A 19,517-nucleotide genomic window follows, 5' to 3' on the forward strand; every position below is an offset into this window, starting at 1 on the left:
CAGCGAGCTGAGTTAAGGGGGGACTTTACCTAGCAGGGTCTTGTAGATGACATGGAGCCAGTGGGTTTGGCGACGAGTATGAAACGAGGGCCAGCCAACGAGAGCGTACAGGTCGCAATGGTGGGTAGTATATGGTGCTTTGGTGACAAAACGGATTGCACTGTGATAGACTGCATCCAATTTGTTGAGTAGGGTATTGGAGGCTATTTTGTTAATGACATCGCCGAAGTCGAGGATTGGTAGGATGGTCAGTTTTACAAGGGTATGTTTGGCAGCATGAGTGAAGGATGCTTTGTTGCGAAATAGGAAGCCAATTCTAGATTTAACTTTGGATTGGAGATGTTTGATGTGGGTCTGGAAGGAGAGTTTACAGTCTAACCAGAGCCGTCCAGAGTAGTGATGTTGGACAGGTGGGCAGGTGCAGGCAGCGATCGGTTGAAGAGCATGCATTTAGTTTTACTTATATTTAAGAGCAATTGGAGGCCACGGAAGGAGAGTTGTATGGCATTGTATGGCATTGAAGCTTGCCTGGAGGGTTGTTAACACAGTGTCCAAAGAAGGGCCAGAAGTATACAGACTGGTGTCGTCTGCGTAGAGGTGGATCAGAGACTCACCAGCAGCAAGAGCGACATCATTGATGTATACAGAGAAGAGAGTCGGTTCATTGAACAAGCATGGGAAACAGTGTTTAAACCCTTTACAATGAAGATCTGTGAAGTTATTTGGATTTTTACTAATTATCTTTGAAAGACAGGGTTCTGAAAAAGGGACGTTTCTTGTTTTGCTAAGTTTAGATATTCCATTAAAAATCAGCAGTTTCCAGCTACAATAGTCATTTACAACATTAATAATGTCTACACTGTATTTATGATCAATTTGATGTGATTTTAATGGACAAACATTGTGTTTTTCTTTCAAAAACAAGGACATTTCTGAGTGACCCCAAACTTTTGAATGTTTTGAATTTTTTCCTATTCAACAGAAGTTGGGCAATGGGGCTTGAAATGACTGAATGCCTTCTAAAAATGGTAACAATCAAATTATAAATGACTTACTATAAGATTTCACCTTTCTTATAACTGTAAAATAAATATGATCATACTTAGTGACAGTACAAAATTGGCACTATTTCATATAACCGACGACAGATAATTCTTTCCTAAACGTCCACTGAGAGCTCTAAATCCAGCTGAGAATATCACAGCGAGATGAAACCAGCACTGCTGGATTCAATGGACTGTCTCCTTTCATATGCCGTCTCCCAGACTGGGCTCTGCCACTCCGAGGAAGAGAAAATCGATTATTTGTCTGGAAAGGCCAGAAAATGTGATACTTTGTTCCCTATGCAAATGTGGGCTCCGCTGAGAGAGTGGGAGTGGAGAGCAGACTGATGGGTCTTTCTGCCACTATAAGACCCGGGAATCTACGACATTCACTAATCGCTTTGTACACCAAAATGTCAGTCAGAACCAGTCCAGAACCGCTTTGGTCCCCATATAGGGAACTTAACATCTAAGAGGTACCAGTTCCCACTGATAGTCAACCTAGTGGCCACACACAGCTGTGTATATGGGAGACATACAGATATAGGATTTTTACTTTGATCACTGTTTTGTTGCTGAGAATTTTCCTGCACTGCAGGAAATGCAGATGAGCTTCGTGAGTTACACAAATTCACTGAAAATCCACACTAACACACATATTAACAGTATTACACTTTTCATATAGCCTACTTTTGTCCAGCTAATAATCTAACCACCGATCAAGAAACATTATGGACTAAGCGTTCAAATCCTATTGCTGCAGGATTATTTTGCTGTGACAATATAGGTACAATTAAGATCCTTCATCTGTATAGAAGATTTATTAGATTCATATATAAGAGCGGTTATGTCCCATTTCCTCTAGGGATCCCCCCTCCTGACACCCCTACCTGGCCCTGTGTCCGCAAAGCTGCCCCCACCCTCTACCTCCCTCCATCTCCCTCTCTCTCCCCACGAAGCGACTCTCCCCTTGTCTCATAAATGTTTGAGCGGCCCAGCAGAAACGGAGACCATGCATTATGCAGCATCCCTAAACGCCTCATCCCAAATAATTGCAAATACAATTCAAGTCCTGGAGATTGCCTCCGAGCAACTTCAGTTACAATTCCACAGCCCTGTTTTGCCTAAATCATCATTCCTCCCACTATACTATACACAGAAGGAAACAAGATTTGCTTATTGCAGTGTTTGTGACACCGGCTGGGTTGGTAGTAATAAAGTAATGATGGATGGTAATGACTGTAAAGAATCACTGATGAAGACTCAATCGCACAGAGCAGGAGAAGCAAAGGAAGGAACATAGTTATGCTGTATAACCTGCTGGAAAGAAAGGTATAGATTGCAAAAGAGTAGATGAAGAAAGAGAGAAAGTCAGATTGCAAGAAAGAAAGGGAATGAGAAGGAGAAAGAGAAAGTAACTATTTCCTTCCCTTCTCTCGTCCGCCATCCTCCTTTCAGTGCCTCACCTGGACAGAGCGTGGTGGTAAGTCAGTAATGTGGTCAAGGGTTTGCAGTAATATGCAATTAACCTGATTGGTTGTAATTAATATGTCAGATACCACAGACAGATAGACACCCTATCTGCTGCAGACACAAGATGCAGGAAACCACCGGCAGCCAAAAAGCCAAATACACAGTCCTGCAGGAAGATTTCAAACTGAACATGAAAAAAAAACAAAATAACTGTCACGGATCCCCTCTGTACTGCTGCTCATTCTGTTCACCAGCTCCGGAGGTCTACTTCACTGGCCGTCTAGGCGTCACTGAACAGGATTCATTTCCACCAACCCTGGACTGTCTTGTCTCATTACACACACCTGGTTCCCATTCCCCCCTGATTAGTATGTATATATACAGTATGTGCCCATTGTCCTTGTCGATTATTGTGCCATGTCCGTTGGTGTTGTGAATACCTGTGCTCGTTGTATCGGCTTTCGCGCTATGTGTTTTTGTGCACTTGTTATTACGGGTCTCGTCCCGTGTATTATTTAGAGGTTTACACCTCACTCTTTTGATTGGGTTACATCCCTGAGTTATATATATATATATAAAGGTGTCTGTTTTGGGCTCCGTCCCCGTCGTTTTCATGACGTACTATATTTTGGGTGGAGAAATTAAAAACCCTATTACGTATTCCTGCACCTGTCTCCAATCATTAATACAACGTGACAGAATAACCAACCCACTAAATGGAGACAGCAGGAAAGACAGAGTTGTCAAACATCGTAGAGACAGTCCAGCATCACGAGGACTGTCTCTCCAAACTCAGCAGCACCATGGACAGCGTGTTGGCAACCATCCTGCATTTGGAGGGGAACGTGCAGTCCCTCCTGTCTCCAGCGCTGGTTCCAGAGCCGATGGAGGTGGGCTCTGCACGTTTGCCAGAGGCAGAGCGTAAGAGAAGGAGGAATCTGGGCCTCTGCTCCTATTGTGGAGAAAGGGGTCATTTCTCCCCGACCTGCCCTCTTGCCACTAATAGGCGAGGAGGTGACAAGCCAGGGAAGTCCCATGCAAGATCTCCTCTCCTTTTCTGTCAACTCAACCAGTGTGTTTTCCCATTAAATTCCTTGAATACCCTAGCCCCTCACCCCCGTTAGCTCTGATTGATTCTGGGGCTGCCGGGAATCTTTTAGTTAGTGCACAGGCCACTGCATGGCACATTTCTTTGGTTCCCCTACGGTCACCCATTCCAGTTCGAGCCCTGGATAATCGTCTAATAGGAACAGGGCTTGTGTCTCACGATGTCTGTCTGGACCACGCCCCTCGAGTGGATTTACCGGAGAAGTAACAAGATCTGCACAGGGTTTTCTTTAAGACCCGGGGTACACGCCTGCCTCCTCATCGCCCCTAGGACTGTGCCATTGACCTGCTTTCTGACGCAGCCCTCCCCTGAGGACACGTCTATCCCCTCTCCTATGCCGAGACCGAGGCCATGGAGACCTACTTACAGGAGAGAGCAGGGTTTCATCTGCCCCTCTACGTCACCAGCCTCCTCAAGCTTCTTTTTTTGTTAAGAATAAAGATGGGGGAGTGCGCCCCTGCATTGATTATCAAACTCTGAATAAGCCACTTAAGTTCAGCTATCCTTTACCCCTCATCCCAACCATCATCGAACAAATGCACGGGGCGCAGTACTTCACGAAACTGGACTTGTGGAGCACCTACAATCTGGTGCGCATTCGTGCAGGCGACGAATGAAAAACGACCATGACAATAACCACAGCGTGACAATAACCATCCACGAAATGAACAGACAACATGAAATGAATCATGGGAAAATGCTATTCTACATTTTAAAAGCTCCAAATGAATCCCTTTTGTTTTGTTGCCAGAGACAATGAGAAATATTGGTTCTATATGATTGACATACACAAAATGTACTATGTCCCAACAGATTCTAAGCAATTCCAAACTAACATCACAAACCATGTGTAATTCATCTGTTTAACATGCAATAATCAGGACTTATTGATGTGGCTGTAATGTTGATTGATCACCGATGCCTTTAGCCCACATAAATTTAGGATGATCCCCAAATCGAAGGCTGCCGACCCCAGACAGCCTGTGTTTGTGTGTGTGTGTGTGTGTGTGTGTGTGGTCAGTAGATGGCTGATTGATTATCACACCCATGACAATACCTCTCCCCTTAACCTCTGACCCTTGGCCTGCGACCCTTCTACATAAGTAGTGACCTGGAACAGCAACCTCTCCTCATTGACTTAGCATTAATGTATATGGGATCCATAGGAGCAAGGGCGTAACTCAGTCTCTGGACTGGAACCTCATTGAAAGCCTGTGGTTTGAAATGAAGAGGGCAATCGACATGTGCAGACAAAGGATATCAAGGATCTGTAAAGATTCTGTATAGAGGAATGATCTAAGATCCCTCCCAAAGTGTTCTTCAATGTCATGAAACATTTAAAAAAGGCTCAGTGGCGTTATCCTCGCAAGGGGAGGGGCTGGAGTAATGAAAACGGGATCCAATAATCTCTACATGTTAAACAAAATCAATTCCTGGTTGGCCTAACCCAGCATTTTTGGGTTGACCAGAACACACACACACACACACACACACACACACACACACACACACACACACACACACACACACACACACACACACACACACACACACACACACACACACACACACACACACACACACACACACACACACACACACACACTTCCTTCTGCCCCTGAGCAAGGTAGTTAACCCACTGTTCCCCGGGCACCAAAGACGTGGATGTTGATTAAGGCAGCTCCCCGCACCTCTCTGATTCAGAGGGTTAAATGCAGATGACACATTTCAGTTGAATGCATTCAGTTGTACAACTGACTAGGTATCCCCCTTTCCTTTCCCTTCCAGTCAACTGTCTGTAAAGTCTCATTTCACCTGTTTATCTAACTCATCCCTCATATCTCTGCCTGTTCCTCTACTCTCTGTAGAGAAACATACGGGGAATGGCAACAGTAGCACCACCAACTTTTGTGGGGGTCACCTCATCCTCTAGATGGAAGGCTACAACCAAACCAGAACTACTGTTTTGGTAAGTACTTATCTCTACACATTAATACAAATGTATTATACAATAAAAGAATCCTAAAAGAAAACTCTTATACAAGATTTTTATACTCCAGTTTATTTTCACAAGAATGTTTTCTGAAAAAAACATTAGTTCAGATTAAATCATTTAGTGTGATGAACCAACAACAAAAGGGAGAAATGCAGAGAAGTAATTTGACCATAAGTATTTAGATTGCATATTTATCCAATAGGTGTCCTCATGATGACAAACTCCTCTCTCGCTGCTGAAAATAAATTGGGACTAGTTTTCAGGCATTGTGGGCGGGGGGAGGTCCAATAGAAAAATGTGGAAATGTGTCGCACTGAATGGTGCAACATATTTCCTGTAGCTGCCTGGCCACCCGCAGTCCCCCACAAGTTACTCCTTTGCATAGGAGAGATGGACATCTTTCTTCCATCTCTCAGTATGGACACACACTGATGGTTACTGCATAGTTAGGAAAAAACATTCTGATATTACTGTGCAATCGGAAATGATTCAGACCCCTTTGACTTTTTCCACATTGTTACGTTACAGCCTTATTCTAAACTTGATTAAATTGCTTATTTTCCTCATCAATCTACACACAATAACCCATAAATGACAAAGCAAAAACAGGTTTTTATACATTTTGCAAATGTATTAATCACAAAACACTGCAATTTCACATTTACAGAAATATTCAGACCTTTTACTCAGTACTTTGTTGAAGCACCTTTGGCATTGATTACAGTCTCGAGTCTTCTTGGTTTATGATGCTACAAGCTTGGCACACCTGTATTTGGAGAGTTTATCCCATTCTTCTCTACATATCCTCTCAAGCTCTGTCAGGTTGGATGGGGAGCGTTGCTGCACAGCTATTTTCGGGTCTCTCCAGAGTAGAGCTCGACCGATTAATCGGAATGGCCAATGAATTAGGGCCGAATTCAAGTTTTCATAACAATCGGAAATCGGTATTTTTGGACACCGATTTGGCCAAGTTTTTTTTACACCTTTATTTAACTAGGCAAGTCAGTTATTAACTGCCTTGTTCATGGGCAGAACAATAGATTTTTACCTTGTCAGCTCGGGGATTCAATCTTGCAACCTTACGGTTAACTAGTCCAACGCTCTAACCACCTGCTTTACATAGCACTCCACGAGGAGCATGCCTGTTACACAAATGCAGTAAGAAGCCAAGGTAAGTTGCTAGCTAGTATTAAACTTATCTTATAAAAAACAATCAATCAATCATAATCACTAGTTAACTACACATGGTTGATGATATTACTAGTTTATCTAGCGTGTCCTTTGTTGCATATAATCGATGCGGTGCGGATTCGTGAAAAAGGACTGTCGTTGCTCCAACATGTACCTAACCATAAACATCAATGCCTTTCTTAAAATCAATACACAAGTATATATTTTTAAACCTGCATATTTAGTTAATATTGCTTGCTAACATGAATTTCTTTTAACTAGGGAAAATGTGTCACTTCTCTTGCAACAGAGTCAGGGTATATGCAGCAGTTTGGGCCGCCTGGCTCGTTGCGAACTGTGAAGACTATTTCTTCCTAACAAAGACAGCCAACTTCGCCAAACGGGTGATGATTTAACAAAAGCACATTTGCGAAAAAAGCACAATCGTTGCATGACTGTACCTAAGCATAAACATCAATGCCTTTCTTCGTATAGAATCGTATAGAGAGAAATTGTCCTATAATTCCTATAATAACTACAACCTAAAACCTCTTACCTGGGAATATTGAAGACTCATGTTAAAAGGAACCACCAGCTTTCATATGTTCTCATGTTCTGAGCAAGGAACTTAAACGTTAGCTTTTTTACATGGCACATATTGCACTTTTACTTTCTTCTCCAACACTTTGTTTTTGCATTATTTAAACCAAATTGAACATGTTTCATTATTTATTTGAGGCTAAATTGATTTTATTGGTATATTATATTAAGTTAAAATAAGTGTTCATTCAGTATTGTTGTAATTGTCATTATTACAAATACATTTTAAAAATTGGTATCGACTTTTTTTGGTCCTCCAATAATCTGTATCGGCATTGCAAAATCATAATCGGTCGACCTCTACCTCTAGATGTTTGATTAGCTTCAAGTCCAGTCATGGCTGTGTGCTTAGGGTCGTTCTCCTGTTGGAAGGTGAACCTTCGCCCCAGTGGGAGGTCTCTGTACTTTGTGCCGTTCATATTTCCCTCGACTAGTCTCCCAGTCCCTGCCGCTGAAAAACATCCCCACTTCCCCATGATGCTGCCACCACCATGCTTCACCATAGGGATGGTATTGGCCAGGCGATGAGCGGTGCCTGGTTTTCTCCAGACGTGACGCTTGGCATTCTTGGTTTCATCAGACCACAGAGTCTTGTTTCTCATGATCTGAGAGTCCTTTAGGTGCCTTTTGGCAAACTCCAAGCGGGCTGTCATGTGCTTTTTACTGAGGAGTGACTTCCGTCTGGCCACCATACCATAAAGGCCTGGAATGCTGGTTGTCCTCAACAGAGGATCTCTGGAGCTCTGTCAGAGTGACCATCAAGTTCTTGGTCAACTCCCACACCAAGGCCCGTCTCCCACCGATTGTTCAGTTTGGCCGGGTGGCCAGCTCTAGGTCTCTGAGTCTTGATGGTTCCAAACTTCTTCCATTTAAGAATGATGGAGGCCACTGTGGTCTTGGGGACCTTCAATGCTGCCGAAATGTTGGGGTTCCCTTCCCCAAATCTGTGCCTCGACACAATCCTGTCTCGGAGCTCTACGGACAATTCCTTCGACCTCATTGCTTGGTTTTTGCTCTGACATACACTGTCAACTTATATAGACAGGTGAGTGCCTTTCCCAAATCATGTCCAATCAATTGCATTTACCACAGATAGACTCTAATCAAGTTGTAGAAACAGCTCAAGGATGATCAATGGAAACAGGATGCACCTGAGCTCAATTTGGAGTCTAATAGCAAAGAGTCTGAATACTTATGTAAATAAGGTATTTCTGTTTTTTATTTGTAACAAATTAGCAAAAAATTATAGAAACCTGTTTTCACTTTGATGTTATGGCGTATTGTGTGTAGATTGATGAGGAAAAATGTGGAAAAAGTGAAGGGGTTTGAATCATTTCAGAATGCACTCATTTAAGGGGTGCCTGGGGAGATGGGCAGCCCATAAGAAATCAAGGCACCCTCATAGGTGTTAAAATATTTATGGCCAGTGGACACCACCATAATATCAATGTTGGTCCAGTCCATTATTTTAGAAGCAATATGTTTTTTGACATAATTGTGATTGTCATAAACAGGAAATGTGGATTATAATTACTGAACATTTTCAAAGGGGAAATTACAACTTAAGAAGTCAACCTCAAATACATTACCATTTTAAAATGTCCTGCATTGCAGGAAAATGATCTTGCAACAGGACGATCAAATTAAGATCCTATACCTGTATATGTTGTCGACCTCGTAAACCAATCGTAATACAGGAAGTTGTACACAAAAACCCTGGCCGCACCGACTAGTCGTGGTAAAAAGCTCAATTGCAGTGTAACCCCCAAAAAATCAGGATTTCTATTGCTTTGATACCGCAATTAACATTAGGTACTGGTTGCAGGTAGAAATGTTACATGTATAACCTTTAAAGCCCAGATCAGTGAACACTCAATAGAACCGGGATCGTCACCTACTGTAGATTCAGCCACGGTTCAGTTCATTTCTTGAGCAGATGGTAAGGGCCCAGAACATAATGAGAAATCATTTGTAGACTGCAAAATGACCGTAAGAAGCCCAAACAGATATAATATTTGACTAAAACATAATCATTTCAAACCGTGCTTACATTTGTATACGATCACATACAGTATATCTCTCGATTATGATTGGGAATACTTCAGAACAGATTTACAAATCACTTGGAGCTGATTTACTGGTGTTTTGATAGTCGTTTATGTCCAACAATAAAAATGTATACAAACTATTTTTGCACAGAATTCTTGGGGGGACAAATAAAATCACCCGCGGACACGCACACTGTTCCCGGCCCTTATTACCCCTCCACCCGCGAACACGCACACTGTTCCCGACCCTTATTACCCCTCCACCCGCGAACACGCACACTGTTCCCGGCCCTTATTACCCCTCCACTCGCGGACACGCACACTGTTCCCGACCCTTATTACCCCTCCACCCGCGAACACGCACACTGTTCCCGGCCCTTATTACCCCTCCACTCGCGGACACGCACACTGTTCCCGACCCTTATTACCCCTCCACCCGCGAACACGCACACTGTTCCCGGCCCTTATTACCCCTCCACCCGCGGACACGCACACTGTTCCCGGCCCTTATTACCCCTCCACCCGCGAACACGCACACTGTTCCCGGCCCTTATTACCCCTCCACCCGCGAACACGCACACTGTTCCCGACCCTTATTACCCCTCCACCCGCGAACACGCACACTGTTCCCGACCCTTATTACCCCTCCACCCGCGAACACGCACACTGTTCCCGGCCCTTATTACCCCTCCACCCGCGAACACGCACACTGTTCCCGACCCTTATTACCCCTCCACCCGCGAACACGCACACTGTTCCCGACCCTTATTACCCCTCCACCCGCGGACTAAGCGTCAACATCACACGGTTTGACTTCAGTATTCAACGTTTGTCCAGAGGGGATATAAATGTCAAATTCTGACGGTTAAGTTCAGAGATTATTCCGAATGGTTAAGGTAAGAGTTCAAGTTTAGGATAGAGTCAAAAATAAAATTGTGCCTAGCACTGGGATTTGAACACAGGACGCTCGGAGCCGGAACTTGCGGCTTGCGTCCATCCACAACGCCCTAGCAAGCCGCAGGCCTACTTGATGTTAATAACACACACAGTTGCCGCTAGTGCACAAGGCATCTCCTGATGTCCTGGGGACCTGGATGAACGTTGAATGTCGCCTTGGATCTGGAGTGACCTGGCTTGACTTAGCCCATGTCCCCTTGACAGTCACACACAGACCTGTGACTGTGCAGCCCAACCAGGTCACTCCAGCACAGCCCAGCTCTGACTGGCTCATTCTCCCATCACACAGCACAGTGGAGAGATGAGCTGCCTGCCTGCCAGTGAGAGTCACAAACACTCAGCATCTCCCTGTCACAGCATGCTTACTCAGCCTCACCTTAAATGACACACCCTCCTCATTCAAACACATTCACTGTTAGAGCCTCACCTCTGTGCACGGAAAACAGACACTTTGCATTCACACACCCACCTTTGAAAACAGCACACACCCTCCCCATTCACACACACTCTGTCACAGGCAGCTTCCGCAGCCTTACCTCACCTCTGCAGGCAGGCAGGGAACAGCAGCAGGGAACAGCAGCCTGGGCACAGCAGGACCATGCAGCTAAACTTCCTCATGCAAAAACTGACTGAGCCAGTGATAATGTCAAATACCATCAACGCAGGCATTGGAGCAAAACATTACACATTTACTGTATCTTTCCATCACACAGACTGAACAGATGAATACAGGGGAAAGCTATGATCACTTATTGATGTCACTTGTTAAATCCACTTCATTCAGTGTAGATCAAGCTCAACAGTTTCTCGTGTGTATCAAGAAAGGTCACCCACCCAAAGGACATCCAGCCAACTTGACACAACTGTGGGAAGCATTGGAGTCAACATAGGTCAGCATCCCTGTGGAACACTTTGGACACCTTGTAGAGTCCATTCCTCAACGAATTGAAGCTCTTTTGGGGGTGGGGGTGGGGGGGGGCTCAATATTAGGAAGGTGTTCATAATGCTTTGTACACAGTGTATTTGTATCAGCTATAGTTAAACAGTAAATCTACAATGATTCTGTGTCTGGCTATGAGTACAACACACAGGGCTGGAAAGAGGGTGACCTTCTGCAGCTCTTAACCTTTCCCCCTCTCCACAGTGACCTTTAACCCCTGACCCAACTCACCGATCTCGCAGCTCTCTCCAGAGTAGCCCTGGGGGCAGTAGCAGCTGTAGCCGTCGCCCTCCGGCAGGCAGCTGCCTCCATGCAGACAGGGGTTGGTCTGGCACGGGTTGTCTTCAGCTGTAGAATGGAGATAGAGCAGGGGGGTTAGGGGAGATGTGTACACAGAGATGCAGTACATTAACACACACATGCCAAACAGCTACCTGGACTATTTGCATTACCCTTTTTTTGCACTAACGTTTTTGACTCATTACAAACGCTGCTGCTACTGTTAATTATATGTTGCTTTAGTCCTAGTTGATGTACATATGTACCTCAATTACCTCGTACACATCGCCTCGGTACTGGTACCCCATGGTCTGATATACCCCTTGACTTTTTTCCAAATTTGTCTTATTCTAAAAAAAAAAATGTCCCGTCATTTTTTCCCCTAATCAATATCCCAAAGCAAAAACAGGTTTTTAGACATTTTTACGAATTAAAAAAACTTTAATAAATGTAAATAAAACATTTTCATAAGTACTCACACCCTTTGCTCAGTACTTTGTTGAAGGTTTCCGAAGGCACTGTATAGCCAATTTATGTGTATTTGTGTATTTATTATTGCTTTTATTATTATGCGTTATTACTTTTCTATTATTTCTCTATTTTCTTTCTCTCTGCTTTGTTGGGAAGGGCCCGTAAGTTCCAGGCCGCAAGGTGTATCTCTACAGCATGGGCATATCTCTGGGTGGCGTGGACATCTCCATGCATGCACCCTATCAACATAGAACTCATTCAATTTTGCACCATCCCATTCTCTGGGCTCTGTCTACAATCATAACCAGTAGTATATACCAGGAAAATGAATCATAACCAGTAGTATCTACCAGAAACATAGAATAATACTAGATGTTTGGTGAACCTATGAATTATGTCTGACCACTGGAGTCTTTGCCACTCAAAATATTTTGATATTTATTTCAGCACTCAAAATCTTGCCAAAGCATATTCTGTAAGAGGGGTTAATATGAATTTAAAACCATTTGACATGATATATATTTATTTACTTATGGACAAACGTAGGCTAAGTCTGGCATAAGCTTATTCCCACACTTTACAATAACTCTGTTGCAATGGTCTTAGGTAGCCTCCGTATAGGCGATTCCCTCCATCGCGACACTGCTGCCCAGTTGAAGAGCTTGTGATCTCCATGTAGCACCACAGCACCATGCGCCTTCGGAAAAGCACCCCTCAGCCTCAGATGTCTTTCTGGAGGCATGCAGCCATATAGAGCCATTATACCCTAATGTGGGTCTATTTGCCTACGAGCCAAATAAAGTGAAGAGCATGCATGATGTGTGCAACTCGTCATTCCAACATATTTGAACATTTAATTCATCCTTCATTCAGTCATTATGTCATCCATTCAGTCAGTATGTCATCCATTCAGTCAGTATGTCATCCATTCAGTCAGTATGTCATCCATTCAGTCAGTATGTCATCTATTCAGTCAGTATGTCATCCATTCAGTCAGTATGTCATCCATTCAGTCAGTATGTCATCTATTCAGTCAGTATGTCATCCATTCAGTCAGTATGTCATCCATTCAGTCAGTATGTCATCCATTCAGTCAGTATGTCATCTATTCAGTCAGTATGTCATCCATTCAGTCAGTATGTCATCCATTCAGTCAGTATGTCATCCATTCAGTCAGTATGTCATCCATTCAGTCAGTATGTCATCTATTCAGTCAGTATGTCATCCATTCAGTCAGTATGTCATCCATTCAGTCATTTGTCTGAGTTGCAATGGGAACTAAATCAAACAAAATCAACTCAGACAAATGACTGAAAGAGAATAGAACAGAATAGTCTTATAATTATTTTTATTGAAATCCATGTGTGTATTCAAAATGATCTACATTTGCCAAAGTTCTTTAGCCTATCACTTTCATAATTTAATGTTTAATTTCTTTCTCTCTGCATTGTTGGGAAGGGCCCATAAGTAAGCATTACTCTGTTGGTTTACACCATGTGACAAATAACATTTTATTTGACACGCACAAGTAAGTGAATGCACGCACGCACGCACGCAGGCACGCACGCACACACACACACACACACACACACACACACACACACACACACACACGCACACACACACACATACTGCAGTTCTCTCTCAAGCACACACACAGAGAGATTTACACATACTAGAATTCTCCCTATCCGGGTCGGGTGAGCTTGTATCTTTCCCCTCATACATCATTAAGTAAGCCTGGGTATTATAAATGCTGGAAAAGAGATGTAGCGCATCAGATTGTGTCTGGGCCTGGAAACTTATCTGGGTTGGCTAATACAACCATACTTAATGTAGCTATCTCTCCCCACAGCCACGAAACAAAGCCTCATAACCTGGTGCTGTGCAACTTTCCTTGTCAAACACCAGCTCCGTCCTAAAAGTAGAGCCTATAATTACGACTTAATCTACTCTTTCACCATTTATTCAAAAATGTTTCCCTTGAAGAGCGGTGCTTGGATTTATAGCCTGGCAAAATAAAATGTGTTAATTACCTCGCAACAACACGGTCATATGGCATTAAAAGAGGTGGCTCCAAGTGTGCCTGACTGGGCGATGATCAGGTCATTTATGAGTACCCAGCTCATCAGAGTGACGCGGGGGGGTGGCACACATTGTCCCCCTCCCCCCCACCGAGCATCCGTCCTGATAAAAAGGAGTGGGGGACAGACAGAGCAGCCAATCTGTCACCTTGTGGAAAGGAAAGTCACAGTCACACGGCCAGCACCCCCCTCCTCTGCCTTGGGTCTCTCTCACTCTCTCAAACAGAGTGTGTCACTGAGAGGGTGAAGTGCAGTATGAAGGACCTGTCAGATTGTCTATATCTTCTGTATTATTCCTCAATCTAAAGCTCTTCAATGTGGAGACTGGGGCTCTATCTGAGAGAGTCACTGGCACGTCATGGTTCTCTGTTACTTGGTTATCTGTGGTAGCCCATCCACCACTAATATATTCATTAGCATCACATATCTGACAGTGGCCTGTTTAGCCCTGTGTTGGTAAAGAATCCACACCTGCTCCATTTTTTTTATGTGATGGTTAACAATGACTGTGTGGGTCTGACGACACAGCTCTAGTCACAGCTCTAGACAGCAGGGTCCACAGCAGCTGGGACTGTTTGCTCTGATATATATAATATCACAACCGACAAAAATGCTCTACCTCCCTGTTATTGGTAATGGTGAGAGCTTAGCATGTTAAAAATTCTTTCATGATTATTTGAAATCATGGAAGCATCCACACAAATGTAAAGGTTTTCAGAAAAATGTTTTATTCTTATTTACAATGAAAGGGACTCCAAAATGACACAATGCATTATTGACCATTCATTGCTGTTGGGCACAAAAAAACATAAAACACAAAACAAAAAAACTATTTTGTAGAGTCACAAGCTTGATTTCAGGGCTGGTGTTATGGGCGGGCCTTAGGGGGCCTGGTAGGCCCTACCATACCTCCTTGCCCGTCCAAATAAAATATTGAAATATTGATTATTCTTTGCCCGAGACGTTTGCCAACAGAACGATGCAGCTGACCACGCCGCTGGCGTTGTGTGCGAGTGTTGCAAAATAAAATGTACACATACAGTGCATTCGGAAAGTATTCAGACCCCTTGACCTTTTCGCTCCAGTCTTGAGGTCCTGAGCACTCTGGAGCAGGTTTTCATCAAGGATCTAACTGTACTTTGCTCCGTTCATCTTTCCCTCGACCCTGACTAGTCTCCCAGTCACTGAAAAACATCCCCACAGCATGATGCTGCCACCACCGTGACTCACCGTAGGGATGGATCCAGGTTTCCTCCAGCCGTGACACTTGGAATTCAGGCCAAAGAGTTTCATCTTGGTTTCATCAGACTAGAGACTGTTGTTTCTCATGGTCTGAGTCCTTTAGGTGCCTTTTGGCAAAACACCAAGGGGGTTGTCATGTGATTGAAAGATGAACTGAGGTCCACACTCCAGTCCAGTTGGTGGTGGTAATGCACCTTAAAGTTGATTGCCTACCGCTATATAAAGTCCACAGAAGAAGAAGAAGAAGAAGAAGAGGATGACTGAAGGATTAGAGAAAACTAGAAAATAACTACAGTTTCCCCTTTTATCTGTGGCTTAATTGTCGGAATATTGAAACACAGAATTTTGTGTGACTCAAAATGGCCAGAAATTCTATAAAGATCCCGAAAAAAAGGAACTTGTGCATTTCAGGTAAAATACAACCCAATATTCATATCCCAGGACAAATTAGCTAGCAACCGCAAGCTATCTAAATGGTCATGAATGTTCCATGTGTTTCGACCTGTCCCCAAAAATAGTCGGTTCAGAGTTCGTTTTGATATTTCAACCTGCTTGCCCTGATCACATCTGGTGTGGATGGACAAAATCAATGTGCGCCTGCCCAGTCTAGTCAGCATGTGTCACAGTTAAAGCATTGAAGTGATGTGGCATGTCATAATATTTCTGGCCAGACAGCATCAGATACATGGACTACATATAGAGGGGCGGCGCTGTTTCGCTTGTTCGGATGCTTTCTCCTGTCATATACACTGCTCAAAAAAACAAAGGGAACACTAAAATAACACATCCTAGATCTGAATGAATGAAATATTCTTATTAAATACTTTTTTCTTTACATAGTTGAATGTGCTGACAACAAAATCACACAAAAATTATCAATGGAAATCAAATTTATCAACCCATGGAGGTCTGGATTTGGAGTCACACTCAAAATTAAAGTGGAAAACCACACTACAGGCTGATCCAACTTTGATGTAATGTCCTTAAAACAAGTCAAAATGAGGCTCAGTAGTGTGTGTGGCCTCCACGTGCCTGTATGACCTCCCTACAATGCCTGGGCATGCTCCTGATGAGGTGGCGGATGGTCTCTTGAGGGATCTCTTCCCAGACCTGGACTAAAGCATCCGCCAACTCCTGGACAGTCTGTGGTGCAACGTGGCGTTGGTGGATGGAGCGAGACATGATGTCCCAGATGTGCTCAATTGGATTCAGGTCTGGGGAACAGGCGGGCCAGTCCATAGCATCAATTCCTTCCTCTTGCAGGAACTGCTGACACACTCCAGTACATGAGGTTTAGCATTGTCTTGCATTAGGAGGAACCCAGGGCCAACCGCACCAGCATATGGTCTCACAAGGGGTCTGAGGATCTCATCTCGGTACCTAATGGCAGTCAGGCTACCTCTGGCGAGCACATGGAGGGCTGTGCGGCCCCCCAAAGAAATGCCACCCAACACCATGACTGACCCACCGCCAAACCGGTCATGCTGGAGGATGTTGCAGGCAGCAGAACGTTCTCCACGGCATCTCCAGACTCTGTCACATCTGTCACGTGCTCAGTGTGAACCTGCTTTCATCTGTGAAGAGCACAGTGCGCCAGTGGCGAATTTGCCAATCTTGGTGTTCTCTGGCAAATGCCAAACGTCTTGCACGGTGTTGGGCTGTAAGCACAACCCCCACCTGTGGACGTCGGGCCCTCATACCACCCTCATGGAGTCTGTTTCTGACCGTTTGAGCAGACACATGCACATTTGTGGCCTGCTGGAGGTCATTTTGCAGGGCTCTGGCAGTGCTCCTCCTGCTCCTCCTTGCACAAAGGCGGAGGTAGCGGTCCTGCTGCTGTGTTGTTTTCTTTCTACGGCCTCCTCCACGTCTCCTGATGTACTGGCCTGTCTCCTGGTAGAGCCTTCATGCTCTGGACACTACGCTGACAGAGACAGCACACCTTCTTGCCACAGCTCGCATTGATGTTCCATCCTGGATGAGCTGCACTACCTGAGCCACTTGTGTGGGTTGTAGACTCATGCTACCACTAGAGTGAAAGCACCGCCAGCATTCAAAAGTGACCAAAACATCAGCCAGGAAGCATAGCAACTGAGAAGTGGTCTGTGGTCAACACCTGCAGAACCACTCCTTTATTGGGGGTGTCTTGCTAGTTGCCTATCATTTCCACCTGTTGTCTATACCTTTTGCACAACAGCATGTGAAATGTATTGTCAATCAGTGTTGCTTCCTTAGTGGACAGTTTGATTTCACAGAAGTGTGATTGACTTGTAGTTACATTGTGTTGTTTAAGTGTTCCCTTAATTTTTTTGAGCAGTGTCGTATGGAGCGAGATACTTGCCAAAAGGTTGAATATATGTATCATTAGAATCGTAAGAAAATCCATACGTAAATTGTTAGGATTGCAAGAAAAGCCATACGTGAAACATGACATGAAATTTAATCTGGGAACAAGCCAACACCATGTTATGATTACGGACTAACCTTTTAGGTTTGAACACATCTTGTGTTGCAATTCTGAAGTACAATAATACCTTTCAGAGTTTTGGCAGTTTCATCTCACCAACACAAAAAAGGCACACCAAACGGCCTGTGAGGAGCACTACGCGAACAATTACAACACGGAAGAACGTAAGTCAAGGAAACTGGAAAGAGGTATTCTGCACGTTTTCAAGTTAAACGTGTCCAATTCTTTATTACTCCTCAGTTGAGTTTACTTCACATTTAGGTAGCTAATGTAATGGATTTGTTTGCCAGCACAAGTCTAGATAGCGCTAGCTGTATTATGCCTACAACAGTAAAGTTTCAGTCCGCTAGGTGTATCTCTACAGCATGGGCATATCTCTGGGTGACGTGGACATCTCCATGCATGCACCGAATCAAAATTTGACTCATTCAGTCTTGCACCATCCCATTCTCTGGGCTCTGTCTACAATCATAACCAGTAGTATCTACAATAAATACTGAATCATTAACAGCAGTATATACCAGGAATAATTCATCATAACCAGTAGTATCTACCAGAAACATAGAATAATACTAGATGTTTGGTGAACCTATGAATTATGTCTGACCACTGGAGTCTTTGCCACTCAAAATATTTTTTGGGGGAGAATATTTTGATATTTATTTCAGCACTCAAAATCTTGACCAAGCATATTCTGTAACAGGGGTTAATATGAATTTAAAACCATTTGACATGATTTATATGAATTGCTTCATGAACATATGGACTTTGTACAAGGGAGAGGTTAAACGTAGGCTGTCTGGCATAAGCCTATTCCCACACTTTACAATAAGTCTGTTGCAATGGTCTTAGGTAGCCTCCGAATAGGCGATTCCCTCCATCGCGACACTGCTGCCCAGTTGAAGAGCTTGTGATCTCCATGTAGCACCACAGCACCATGCGCCTTCGGAAAAGCACCCCTCAGCCTCAGATGTCTTTCTGGAGGCATGCAGCCATATAGAGCCATTATACCCTAATGTGGGTCTATTTGCCTACGAGCCAAATAAAGTGAAGAGCATGATTGATGTGTGCAACTCGTCATTCCAACATATTTGAACATTTAATTCATCCTTCATTCAGGTCAGTCAGTATGTCATCCATTCAGTCAGTATGTCATCCATTCAGTCAGTATGTCATCCATTCAGTCATTTGTCTGAGTTGCAATAGGAACTAAATCAAAGACAATAGAACTGAATTATCAAAATTATCAAAATTCTTTCGCCTATCACTTTAATAAGTAAATGTTTAATTTAAGTCTATTCAAAGAAAAGAATAGGCTTTCAACATGTAGGAATAATTTCAGAACTCAATTTCTGTTTTAAAACTAATCGCGTAAAGGTAAACGTAAAGTAAGAATTGAACGTGTAAATGTTCACTCATAATCATAACATCCCTATGTTTGTACGTTTACAGATCTAAATGTTTTCATTTCATGTTTGATGCATGGCTTTTCTTATGATCCTAACAAGTTATGTATGGATATTCTTACGATCCTAACGATATGCACGTTCAACCTTTTTGGCAGCTATCTCGCTCCATACTATAGTTTCAGCAGAGAGGAAGAGACTAAGTGAGAGGGCTCACTCTGACCAAAATCAGT

At 43.6% G+C, this 19,517-nt stretch overlaps 1 protein-coding gene and 1 long non-coding RNA gene across 2 annotated transcripts in view; one reads left to right on the forward strand and one right to left on the reverse strand.

The window, feature by feature from the left end:
* LOC135564321 (uncharacterized) overlaps positions 1–12,886 on the forward strand; it is a 44,855-nt gene extending 31,969 nt beyond the window's left edge. Inside the window, exons 2-3 of the long non-coding RNA XR_010460921.1 lie at positions 5,493–5,593; positions 12,692–12,886. This is a non-coding gene — a long non-coding RNA (uncharacterized LOC135564321). The remainder of the gene's footprint in view (positions 1–5,492; positions 5,594–12,691) is intronic.
* Positions 1–19,517, reverse strand: part of ncanb (neurocan b) — a 180,364-nt gene that overhangs the window by 64,703 nt on the left and 96,144 nt on the right. Inside the window, exon 10 of the mRNA XM_029632404.2 lies at positions 11,567–11,683. Within this exon, the coding sequence (XP_029488264.1) occupies positions 11,567–11,683 (117 nt within the window). The remainder of the gene's footprint in view (positions 1–11,566; positions 11,684–19,517) is intronic.

This window comes from Oncorhynchus nerka, linkage group LG24 (assembly GCF_034236695.1).
Source record: "Oncorhynchus nerka isolate Pitt River linkage group LG24, Oner_Uvic_2.0, whole genome shotgun sequence".
Taxonomy (NCBI): domain Eukaryota; kingdom Metazoa; phylum Chordata; class Actinopteri; order Salmoniformes; family Salmonidae; genus Oncorhynchus; species Oncorhynchus nerka.